At 44.6% G+C, this 12,552-nt stretch overlaps 1 protein-coding gene across 1 annotated transcript in view; it reads left to right on the plus strand.

Annotated features, from left to right (window-relative positions):
• Positions 1–12,552, plus strand: part of CTNNBL1 (catenin beta like 1) — a 48,142-nt gene that overhangs the window by 14,808 nt on the left and 20,782 nt on the right. Inside the window, exons 6-11 of the mRNA XM_048050710.2 lie at positions 1,684–1,777; positions 2,677–2,768; positions 5,685–5,757; positions 6,038–6,096; positions 6,884–7,032; positions 11,433–11,614. Coding sequence (XP_047906667.1) covers positions 1,684–1,777; positions 2,677–2,768; positions 5,685–5,757; positions 6,038–6,096; positions 6,884–7,032; positions 11,433–11,614 — 649 coding nt within the window. The remainder of the gene's footprint in view (positions 1–1,683; positions 1,778–2,676; positions 2,769–5,684; positions 5,758–6,037; positions 6,097–6,883; positions 7,033–11,432; positions 11,615–12,552) is intronic.

Here is a 12,552-nt window from a genome sequence, read left to right on the forward strand (position 1 = left end):
TATTTGAAACATAAAATGTCCTTATAGTGAGGCTATGCTTTTTTCTTGAAAGCTTGGAAGTTTTCATGTAACAGAGCTAATGCATTTTAAGGGTGGTGGAGAGTTTAGATTTAATGATCTTTGTGCCACAGAGATTAAGTGACCCTATACAATGGTCTGTGTGCAGCAGCAGATGCATTGCTCGGTCTTAAATGCTCTCTACCTGATTAACTCTCTTGGGTGCCTCTCATCTTCCGTGTTGGTGTAGTTCTGGTGTCTTGGCGTTTGTGCTGGATGCCTCCTGCTCCTCAGCTGCAGGAGGAGTTTGCCAAACTGAGCAGAAGCACCCTTCAGAGAAGTGATGTCCAGCAAAACTTAGCTCTCAATGTCTGTTCTACCTTCAGGCAGCTTCTGTTGGTGAATTGCTGCGTTTGTGAAACATTGTGGCTGTCTTGTTCTGTAACTGCTGTGTTGAAATTGAACGACGGAGAATTATTGTTTTCCTTTTGTTTGGCTGCCATGCTTTCTCCTGCAATCCCTCTCGTCCAGTCACTGTTACCTCCAAAGGTTAATGACAGTGGCCGGGAGCTCGGTTCCTCCAGCTGGCCTCTTGGCTGCTCTTAATTACTCTGCCTTCACGGAAGGCTTGCTGGATGAATGAAGTGGCAGAGAGGACTGGTAGGGAAGATGTTTTCTGTGGTAAATCAAGAGAAGTTCTTTCTCTGTTTGCCTTGTCACCAACTCACTGATAATAGCCAAGTTTTAGATGTTTTATTGTTCTCTCTGAAAGAAACAAGTCTGGCATATCCTGGGAGACAAGTTTGGATATCTGCTTTTTAGATTACTTTAAAAAAAAAAAAGTCAGTGTAATGTTTTAGGGTATCTGACAAGATTGCTGCACTGCCTTCCCCAGCAACTGCTGTTTGTATTTTTTCCCTGGCTTCACTGAGCACAAAACTAGTTAAGAGTTTTGAATTGCAAATGGTATTTTGTTCAACTTTTCCAAGCTTAGCTCCACAATAGGGAGTTAGCTGAAGTCAAGCTGGACTCTGTCCAATTCCAGCTTTAAGAGCAGACTTCTTGTGGCGAGGGGGCTGCAGCCTCCGCTGCCCGTGTGGATTCCTGCTCTTGCTCTTGCTTTGCTGTCGGGGTTTTGTTAGCTCTCTGGAGTCAGCTTGGCACATTCCTTTTACTAAGATTTGAATCTGCATGTGTGAGCATTGTTCCTTCAGCTTTTTGTACCTATCAAGGTGGAGGGTATAACAAACATGTAGACAGGCCAGTGGTAGGAAGTTGAAAGTGGAACTGCTCGCAGAGCTGAGAGCTGGCTAGCACGTGGTGCTTTGTGGTGCCTAGCGTTTGAGAATTCTGTGGGATTATAAATCAATCAGGGTTGATGCGGGAAATAAGTCTGTGACAAGGTTTGTGTTTTCCTCCAGCTGTTTTTCTGTTTAATCTGAAACCTAAAAGTTGTTTAATTAAGACAAACATAGTGGCAGATTTGTTTGGTGAATCCTTTGCTACTTCTGAGATTTTAGAGCAAGACCGTTAATATCTCCCGGTCAGAATCATGTCTAGCAGGATGGTTCAGTAGGGCTTATTGATTATTTTTTGTTTTAGACCCTCCTCCCTCCACCTATTCCTCTCTCTTCCATTTTTCAGTCTTCTCTCATGTTTTTCTCTCCCGTGACCATGGTGATTTAGGTGGAGGGCCAAGTTGTGGCGTTGCTGGTCCAGAATTTAGAGCGCCTGGATGAAAGTGTGAAGGAGGAAGCTGATGGCGTCCACAACACGCTAGGTAAGTGGCTGCTGCGCAGCCTCTCACTTCGTTGTGCCTTTTGTACAAAGTGGGGAGGGAGGGCTATCCCACCCCCTCCTTTCCGTCTTTCCTGCACTGCCCTTGAGCTGCCAACACTGAGGTAGAGACCCGAGTGCAAGGTTCATTCAAGCACAATTGTAGCTCACGGTAAAGTCTAATCTCTTCAGCTAGCATTTGTTGCATGAGCACTGGTGAGGTGCCTCTTCCCAAAGTCGTTATGTTAATGTGCTCATACGCAGATGAAATTCTGTGTACTGGACTAGAATGTATGCTCTACTGACCACGTATTTTCTATGTACTTGTCTGTGAGCTCTGCTCGGTTATGTGAGCTGTTTGTCTTAGCAATATATTTAACTTTCAGGTAGTAAAACAGTTGCATTTCATACAATTACATCATTACCCCTCTGTTCCTCAATCTTTGCACAGCACAGTAACTGTTTTGCAACGTGTTTCATTTATTAACACTGAGACCATCATCCCCACCTTTCGGTCATCCAGGACAGTAATCCCTGTGAATCTTTGTCCTTCCCAGGGACTGGATGAATGAGGCAGACTGGAAACTGGTTTTGGACTTTTGTTCCTGCGCAGCAGCAGTAAAATCTTGTGTTAGTTTTTTGTGCAGTGAGCATTGTTACTTCAGTAGAGGGCACGTATCCAAGGTTCTTCCAGCAAGAGCTGGTGTCGCACTGTCTAAAACAGTCAGACAGTGTCATGCACCCCAGCTGAAGTCTCACTCAAAAAATATAGTGTTGCGAATAGTACGCAACTTTAACTAGAACAGTGCAGCCCTAGGAAGGACCTGGCAAAGCTGTGTTGATACAGGTGTAAGCTGAACTGTGGATGGGGGAAATGCATGTTTACTGTGCCTTTCTTCTCAGCGATCGTGGAGAACATGGCAGAGTTCCGACCAGAGATGTGCACAGAAGCTGCGCAGCAGGGCCTCATGCAGTGGTTGCTCAAGAGGCTGAAGGTGAGCTTATTTTTCTGTTAATGTTTGGGAGATAGCACAATAAAAACTGACAGACCACTGGTCCGGAAGCTGGTGTGCTTGAGATAGCATTCCATCTAACTTATTGTAAACTAGCAAAATTGGAAGAGCTGGCTTTATGTGTAAGTAGCTCTACACGTTGTGGTGTAAGTCACTGAGTAGTTGTCTCATTTTTGTAGTGTTTGCCTGGGAAATTATCTGTAATATGTCCTCTTGAATGTCTTTGGTTTTTGCTTGTTTCTGGGGAGTTCTTTGTTAATGTGTCCTTGATCCTGCCATGAGAAAGAGCTATGGTCTTCCCTTTATTGCAGTGTCAGAGACTTCACAGCACCACAAAACCAGTAGGTGGGCTACAGCCACCGATCTGGTTACCCCGAGTAGCTGTGTTACCTTAGTGTTCCTAGCTCAGGCATCAATAGAATACTGCCAGTGCCCGCCTTCTGTAAGCCAGTTAGTGTGAACTTTAAACATTGCTTAAAATAAGCCAAGTTTGCACGTGCGCTTGTGTGTGTGGTGAAGCTGAGGTAGGCACAAAAACCAAGTTGGAATTCAGGGCTTGCATTTTCTGCGTTTTTAGTTTAAATGTACTTGTGTCTTGTCATTATATTGTAAGCTTCATACAGCAGGGCGTGTCTTTTGTGTGTTTGTATGATTCCTGTAGGGTGGATTTCTGGTCCATGGCTAAGACCTGCAGGAATGTAAAAAGCTGATCAGTAAGCAGGGAAGCTTACGTGTTTTATGGGTTTGTTTGCTACATCTGTAAGACGTTTTTGATTTCTAGAGGTGTCTTTAACTGGTGGTGGCTTTTTCTTTGAGCTCATCTAATTGCCTTTTGATTTCACATTTACGTGTTAATATTTTGAGCATCCCGTGGCAGTGAGTTGCAGTGTTTAACTCCGTCTTTTGTGTAAGGATGCCTAAACATTCCCTGGAAAAATATTCTAGGGAAGGAATTGATAGTTCACCTCTCTTACAGAGCTAGTGAAGGAAATCTAGAGAACAGATCCTGGGCTTTCTTTCTCCTGACTTGTTTAGTAAGGCATTTCCACTTCCACATTTAAATGTCTGTACAGTTAGTGTGACCTCTGAATCACAAAAATATTCTAGCAGCTTTGTAATCATGCAGATACTCCTCTGTGCCCCTCGTATACTTGTTAGCAGAAACAACCTATAATTTCTCACTACAGGTAGTAACATAATTATATTCCTTCCGCTTAAATACAAAAAGTGAAGTCAATGTTATTCCAGGCAGGTATGTACTGAGTGTAGGTGTGCTGTCTGCTTTATAATTACTCTTGCAGCTGAAAGACTTAAAAACATGGGAAAGCAAAATAATCACAACTTGGATTGCCCGGCTTGGTGCAGCAGAACATAAATGTTAAAGGTTTGCGAAACTTGGTGCTGAATGTGTGTGTTTCCTTTGCTCTGGCATGTGTTAACTCCCTCTGGGTTTGGGGACGTGTGATCAGGCAGTGCCTGTTTTTTTCCTTACGAGCTGTCATGGTGGGGAGATGCACGCTAATAAAGTCCTTGCCCAGGAGCTTTTGCTATTGGCAGCACTTGGTCTGGAATCTCTCGCCCTGACAGATGTGTTTAGGATTAAACCAGTATCTCAGCATCTGCGCAGAGTACTGCGCTGCTGAAGACCGTCTTTAGGATGATTTTTAAAATCAGGTTTCTGTCTAGGAGTTGGTGAGGACATCTGGCACACGGCACGGAGTGTGAATTTCTGTTTTCTGACTACGTTTCAAGTTGCATAATTGTATTCTGACTGTCAGAATTGCCTGAGAAAGCTCAGATGGAGAAGCTTAATAGCTCCTTTCTCCAAACACAGGCAGGGTTTGATGGTGTTTTGTGCAGCCTTGAAAGAACAGGACGTTATTTCCTAACACTTGTTGTACAACAGCAGTCGGTATGTGCTGTGATGGGAGCAGGTAGGGTTGTGCAGCACCGGGCACCTGCCGCGATCCCCTCTCGTGCCTGCCAGTGAGACGTGGTTGCTATAAACACCATCATCTACAGGGTGCTTGGGGATTGTTCTGAAAGAAAAGCTTTATTTAAAGTCAATACTTGTGGCATTTGGGATCTTCCTGCTTTTCATGTTTTTGTTGCAGGATACTTGTGTACTGTGACCTTTCTTTTGGTAGCTGGCTGAGATAATTGGCCCATACATAGCCTGGGGCAGCCAGGTTCACTCAGTCAAGCTGCAGGTACTTGTGTGTTGGAGGGAAAAATGGGGGTGACAAACAGAATGTGTTAAGCCTACTACTTACTACTTTGTAGTTTTTTTTGTCTTGAAGAGTGGAATACAAACAGCTAGTTACTGATGATTTTTAAGATTTTTAATTTTTTTTTATAGTAGCTGCAAACCAGTTTATCTGGTTAATGGAGGGAATGTATGAAATGAATGTTATGTGACTGCAGGCTAAAGCCAATTGCAACGTTTGGTCCTCATCAAACTTTGACTGCTGCTATTTAACGTTACTGTGATGTGTTTTCTGAAATTCCATTTCTGGTGGCAGGTGCGGCCTTTCAGAATAGGGGTGAGCCCATGCATATACATACAACATAAAATATCATGGAAAACTTCTCGGAAGGAGACAGCTGGAGACTGTTCTGAGGTTTTCTGAGTCAACTGGGGCAATTGTAATTATGTAGGATAACGCAAAGGATCAGAGTTGGTTTTCGACATATGCGTGTGGACATGCAATACGCACTGTCACCCCTGAATCAGGAAAAAATTATTTGGACATTGAGTCATACTGCAGAATTGCTGCTGTTGTATTTTGCTTAAAGTGTTGCTTATGTTCAGTGATTTGATCAGTGTATTCTTCAGATTCAGTGAAACACAGAGCAGTGCCCTGATGAGTCTTCTTTTGTTCCTTCTTCCACCAACAGGCTAAGATGCCGTTTGATGCCAACAAGCTGTACTGCAGTGAGGTGCTGGCTATTTTGCTCCAGAATAATGATGGTGAGACATGTCTCTGGTATTGATGTTCTGTTAGGATAGGCCCCAGGCTTGTTTCAGATCATGACTGCACTCTTTTGCCTTTGGCTCCCCTTTGCCTGCGCTCTCTCTCCTGTGTATGCTCTCTCCTGTACGCATGCGCCCTCTCTTTTTCTGCAGCTTTTGTACTCTGTCAAGCCATATTGATTTTGTTTGCTGATGTATCAGTGTTAGATGGCAGTAAAATCTGACAGTTAGCTTCATTTTTCTTTCTGTTTTCCCCCTTCCCCCCACTCCCGTCTAGACAACAGAGAATTGCTTGGGGAGCTGGATGGGATCGATGTGCTGCTTCAGCAGTTATCTGTGAGTAATTCACATACATCCTCAACCGTCGGGAGACTCGCAGGCTGGTTGTGAGCAAGTGGAATGGATCCTGGGTGTAGTGCTGTCCTAGGAATCTGTACTGTAGATAACGAAACGTGATGATGCTTAATGTTTAGTGGTGGCATAGTCCCCGAGTAACTTCCACTCAAATGTATTGTCCGTGCTAAGTGAGGTTAATCCCCGTTTAACAGATGTTAACGTCGAGGTACACAAAAGTTACATTATTTTGTTATAATTGTGTGGAGGGTTGGGGAGAAGGGTAGAATTTGTCCATCTTTAGTATTTTCCACTCCAAGCACTGTGCAGCATTACTTCTGCTATTGAGCTGGCTGAAGGTAAAATGTTCTTAGTTCACTTACATTTCTTGAATAGGTGACAGTAGCGTCAGTACATGAGGGTGCTGCAGAGCAGATCATTCAGGTGTGCATTATGCCTGGGTGTTCTCTTGTAACAAGCTTATCCGCATAGTTTTGTGAATTGCGTAATCAGCGAGTTTGCCTTTCCCTTTGGAGGCCCTGTATTGTCTTTCTAGTCGTGCATTAGACTGCTGCACATCTGCTGGGATACAGTCAGGACAGCAAAAAGGGCAGCACAGCTACAAGAGAGAATGCATCGGTGATGTGTGTGACTGCTGCTCTGACGACTGCAGGCTTACGCATGTCAGGTGTTGAAGGTTGTGATGCAAAACATTCGTATATATTCTGCAACAGTGTGGACGAAACCGGGCCCTCCATTTTGGGGAAATCTTGTGTTCTTTGTCCTGCAGGTGTTTAAACGACACAACCCTAGTACAGCAGAGGAACAGGAAATGATGGAGAACCTGTTTGACTCTCTTTGCTCCTGCCTGATGCTCAGTTCCAATCGTGATCGTTTCTTGAAAGGCGAGGGCCTACAGCTGATGAATCTGATGCTCAGGTACTCGTAGAACTGTGACTTTCTTGCATGCTTTTGAGCTACCAGCACATGTTCTAGCAAGATGTTTGTATATTTCTGTTCATACAATTCACATGCTAGCATGTTTGTCTTCTCTTTTCAGCATGCTGCTTCGACCTTTTCAGACATACGAAGTTCATTTTTCTCATTTTCCTAAGAAATGGGGTTACTATAATAACCCCATTATAGGGTCAGGCCAACATATAATAACCCCAATAGGTCAGGCTACTAACCCTCTAAGGTTTGAAAAGACCCCTATGGGGGTAAGAGAGAACTTCTGGGTCTCCGCAAGGAGAATGTTTTTTTCCTTTGGTTCTCGAGTTCAAGTTTCACTGTGCTGTATCTTCTGAGCTGGTGAGTTTTTGTGGATGTTGATACAAAATTTCCGTTTTGTGAAATAGGCATAAGTATGCATTTCTTCTTGTGATGTCTTTTGTCACACCATGAATCTCCAGGGCTTCTCTGCTGTGTTCACTTTTGCTTCCTAGATGGGTACTGGATTACATTTTCTGAGAGGAGACTTCCTCAGGACCCGGCACAGTGGGACTCTGTCTTGCTTTCCCCAGTGTGCTAAGCTGCATGCAGTGGCTGCTTAGCAAACACCAACAAGAAATGATGTATTCCTGCAGCGCATGGCTGGGTAATGTGCAGCAGCAGGGAACTGAATAAATAACCGAATGTGGATTATTCAAATAGGAACGCTGGGTTTTCTTGAAGCTAATTAAAGAAAAGCTCCAAAACTAAGGACGAGAGGGGAAGCCTCCCTCTGCCTCGAGTACTAAGCTGCTAAGCTATCCTTGCAGAACTAATTACTTGGAATTCTTGTGCCATGTGGGTGGGACTTAGCATTTGTGGTTTTTAATAGCTTTTCCCTCGTATTTGGACTCTAATGTTTACCATTCTCTGTATCAGGATTCCAGCTGGAAAATTTCTTCCTGAATGTGTGTTTTAAAAAAAAAAAAAAAAAAACAACAACAAAAAAAACAAACCTGACTTGTCCCACGCTGCAAATCTGATCTAGAGAGAACAGTGCCTAGCTGGACAGAGAAAGCTTCTTGCTCCTTGTTCTTGAACAGTACAGCCACAGTACCTGCAGGCTAGCATTGCAAGTAAGGAGTGCGGTCTGACTGGTATCTAGAGAACAGCATGGGAGTATTGCACTTTTGTATCTTCATACCTTTACGATAAACAACAACGAATAGAAATGTCACTCAGTTGTGATTGACCTCCTTACCAACAAACAGGGCAGAATATTTTTCTTTTCTGTCCATGTCCTCTGAAAACCGGGGGGAGAGATCTGCTATTTTCTGTATTTGCTTTGAAGGTGGTTAATCATTGCACCATAGTCTGCGGAGATGAAAGGACAAATATGCAAAGTTGAAAGTTTATTGACATTGTGCAAGATAGATAAGCTGTGCAAGAATAAAGATATCAGGCTTGAATCTCCATTACTGTCTTAGAGAACACAGGATTCTGTATCTGGTGCTACCAAATACATCTAGCCAAGTTGTTCTTTTAATGGTCGCGCACCCAGAGCTGCGGGGAAGCGTAGCAGCTTTCAGCCGAACATTTAACATGCTCAAGAGATTCCTATAGACAGTAATGAAAGCTGCGCTCCTTCCCGTTTTGCTGAGACTTGAAACGTGTGGCCATCAGCAAAAGATGCTGCAGCCGTGTGTGAACTTCTCGTGGCAGCGTCTGAAATGAGCGTGGGGTGGCTGATGCTCTTCACGTGGATGACTGTAGCAGGCCGTGTCCTGCACATGGTGCGCAGGACTGGGACTTTCAGTGGTGAGGGGAATTTGGGTGGGCTTTCGCGCATGGAGCTTCAGCAGGGGGGCTGGGAGAAGACCAGTCCTGAAGGACAGAGTGTGTGGCAGCAGGAATGAAGCTGACGGTTTGGGATTAGGATGAGAGCAACGATATATACAATTATTTGACTTGCATCTCTGCAGCGGTGGGGGCTTATGGATTTTGTATTGTTTTTATCAAAAATAAGATAGTTCATCAGGTTGGTAGCCACCAGTGGAAAGTTTATCAATGTCATAAAGAATTAAATTCTTTTTTTTTTTTAGGTCAGGGAGCACTTCGCAGTACACAGGCCCTCAGCCTTGCCTTAGTAACCTAAATGCAGTTTGCCTTACAAAGCCCAAAGAGAGAAGAGCAGGCTTTTAATGTCAGTTCTCCTGCAAGTGCTGACAGGAAGCTTATTGCTTTCACTGTAAAATTGTGTTAGGGTTTGGAGGGGATGCAGCCACTGGTTTCCCAGGGGATGTGTCAAGAACATTCTCTCTTGCATAGGAGGAATGATGTGTGGCTTTCCCAGTTATTAACCAAAAGTGCATCTGTATGCACATAGAGAAATGCAGCAAAGGGAGCTTATAGAAAAGTGCATCACTTGGGCAACGTGACCTTCTGCTCTGAAGCTATTCCGTTGCTTTTTCTGACCCTCACAAAAACATTTGCTCCTGTATAGAAAAAACAAGGTGAAAATGAAAAACTCTGTGCTGTTCCCCAAAGCTTGACTATAGCTATGTCAGGGTATATTTTTCATGATTATTAAAATCCTTTTATGTTTTCTTGTCCTGCTGTTCCTAATGACCCCATGGAAACTTAAGACTATCTCTTTACTAAATCTTCTGGTTAATCAAACAGAACCGTTTTGTGCAGCACTTTCCCATGAAGTCTGGTATTTTTTGTTTTGCTAGTATTTGGGAAAGTAAGAGGTTGTGTTATGCTAGTATGGGAAGTCCAAATAATGTTTGCACCTTTCTTTTTAGAATAACAAATGTACCAGAAGAGTTCTCTGAGACACAGAGGTATTAAAAGGAGGAAACAATGGTTAGTAAATAAAGTTGGAATTCGGAGTTCTCTGTTAAGACTGAGGTCACTCTCCGTTTGGTGATACTCGCGTATGCTTGTCTTTGAATTAGTGTTCGGCTAGAAGTTACTGCAATAAACCCAGATAAGACTAAGATAAACTACTTGGCCTCCAGCAGAATAAATATTTCAAATAAAATCAACTCTAGACAGTCCAGTCAAGCAGCTATTGATCTCTAAAAGCCTGAACTTAAACCCAATGAATATTCCAGAGATCAGCTCTGTGCAACCTTCCTAAATGCTGATCAATATGCAATTACTTCCCCTGAAAACATTTCTTATATTGTCTAGCCTGAGAAGTACTTTATTTTTAGCTTCCTCTACAGGGAAGGTGGTGGTGCTGAGCCGCCTCCTCGCACCGCTCTTCGCTGCAGAGCCCGGGGTCGTGCTCGCTGCTGCGCCCCCGCTGCGTAACCACTGCCCGGCGCGCGCTGAGCGCGGCTGTGGTTGCACTGGGCAAAGGAACTTTCTTTTGGGCTGGCGTGTCGATGTATGTTTGGTTCAGTTTGCATATTGTTACGGGTTCAGGCAGCTAGGTCTCTAAAGGAAAGGCATCTTCTGCAGCTCTCTGAGCCTGGGCCTCGCAGCGCTGGAGGAGACCTGCCGGCGGCTGGCTGCGTGAGGCCGGGGAGGGGTGGCTGCGCTCTCGTCTCTCTAGGGGCAGAGCTCGGCTTGTTTCTGTGGGGATTTATTTGTAAATGCGCACACAGTTACATAGCTGTTAGAGAACAAATTCTCTTCCAAAGAGAGAAGGAAGGGGGTCGCCGTGCAGCTGGGGCGGCCGTGGGCTCGCAGGCCTCGTGCTGCGGCCGGGCTCTGCTGGCCTGCGCTGGGCTCCGTGCCGGGCTCCTGGCGCCCGCCCGGCCTGCTTTGTGCAGTGCCTCGGCACCTGCTGCCGCGGGTCGAGGTTCTCGGGGTGTTTTGTGTCTTCTCCTGGGTGAGTTGTAAGTTCTCCTGTCTCTGGTTTGAGAGGTACAGAGTCTGTCTGCCTCCCGCTGAACACGTGTTCTGGAGAAGGGTTTTCAGTGCAGCTGACCTCCAGTCAGTGCTTGCCAAACACACCCCTTTATTGTAGTGAATTATTGCTAGATCTAAGCCCTGATCCTTCTGGTCTGACAGTATTTGTCTTGTGTACCCAACCCAGTCTCCTCTGCCTGTTTTGTGCTAATGTTTGTAAGGTGGTGAAGAAATAAATTCCTTAATAACTGAGAAATAAAAATGCATATATAAACAATAAAATAGATAAATAGAAAATAAAAAGAAATAAAAATAATAAGAAATAGCAAAGCTAATAGTTTATCTTCAACCACAGTCTTGGAAAGAGTATTTGTCAATATAATATTTTGGCTCCTTGAAGAAAATCTTGCTTAGAGCTTGCACTCAGGCTCTTTGTGACTTCCCTTGTCACTTCAGTTTCCCTTTTCATGCTGTCTCTTTGAAGTAGCGTAGTTCAAAGCTCCTTCTGTCCCTGGAAAGTTTAAGTTGCAGCTTTCTCTTCACAGAGAGAAGAAGATTTCCCGCAGCAGTGCCCTGAAGGTGCTGGATCACGCCATGATTGGACCCGAGGGCACAGACAACTGTCACAAGTTTGTTGACATTCTTGGCCTGAGGACCATCTTCCCACTCTTCATGAAATCGCCCAAGAAAATAAAGAAAGTTGGAACGACTGAAAAAGAGCACGAAGGTAGGCCTGTTTGCAGATCCTTCTCGCGGAGGAGGCGAATGAAGGCAGGTGTCTGTGCCTGCCAGGGAGGTGGCAAGGAGCACTCGCTGGGCTTCCCATTGCTCTTCCTGCAGCTTTCAAGTCCAGAGCAGCCTGCCATTCATTGCTGCAGCACTGGCTGTTGATGACACACTTGCCCTGCTTGTTTTGGTATCAGCAGTTCCTGGCGATTCCATTTCATGTGCTGTTAATAAGTTATTTTACTCCTGTAGGGTCTGTTGTTTGAAGCTCTGACTCTTTGATGCAAAACTCTTTTGAAAAGAGTAATGAGGCAACTACAAATGTCACCTCAAAAGCAGTGTTTTCATGGCTCTGGGCACTGAAGTGTGACTCAATGAACATCAGGCATTACAGAAATAACTGCACACTTTTGAAGTTGGCTTTTTTCTATTTTTTTCCTCTGTCCCCTGGAAAACTCCGTTTTAACAGAAATCTGTGGAGTGTTATTGCAGGACCCAGTGCTGAACTGAATCTAGGGTCAGTCCATGCCTCCTTCTGGTAACATTTCCTTTTTCATTTCGTTAATACTTGACTACTTGGAAGAAACTTTAAATACTGCCAATGATGCTTGAGATCTTGTGCCTGTTCATTACTCATCTCAGTTCTATGAGGGATGAACACTGTCAAAAGCTGAAGAGGTGTGAGCATGTCTCAGGCTTACCTAGTGTCCGTCCTTAACTGTTGCAGCAAACAAAGAAAAATGTCTGGAAAACAGCAGCAAAATGGGAGCTCTAAACCCAGACACCATGTTGGTACAGTCACAGCCAGATGTCCCGACGTTCTCAGGAGCAAGGGCAGGGTGGTGGTGCCTCCTGCAGACCTCGCTGGAGCTGGGCTGAGCCCACTCGCTGCCCCTCGGGACCGAGCAGCTCCTTTCTCTGGTGGAGGCTGGGGCAGGC

The sequence above is a fragment of the Anser cygnoides genome, chromosome 16, assembly GCF_040182565.1.
Source record: "Anser cygnoides isolate HZ-2024a breed goose chromosome 16, Taihu_goose_T2T_genome, whole genome shotgun sequence".
Taxonomy (NCBI): domain Eukaryota; kingdom Metazoa; phylum Chordata; class Aves; order Anseriformes; family Anatidae; genus Anser; species Anser cygnoides.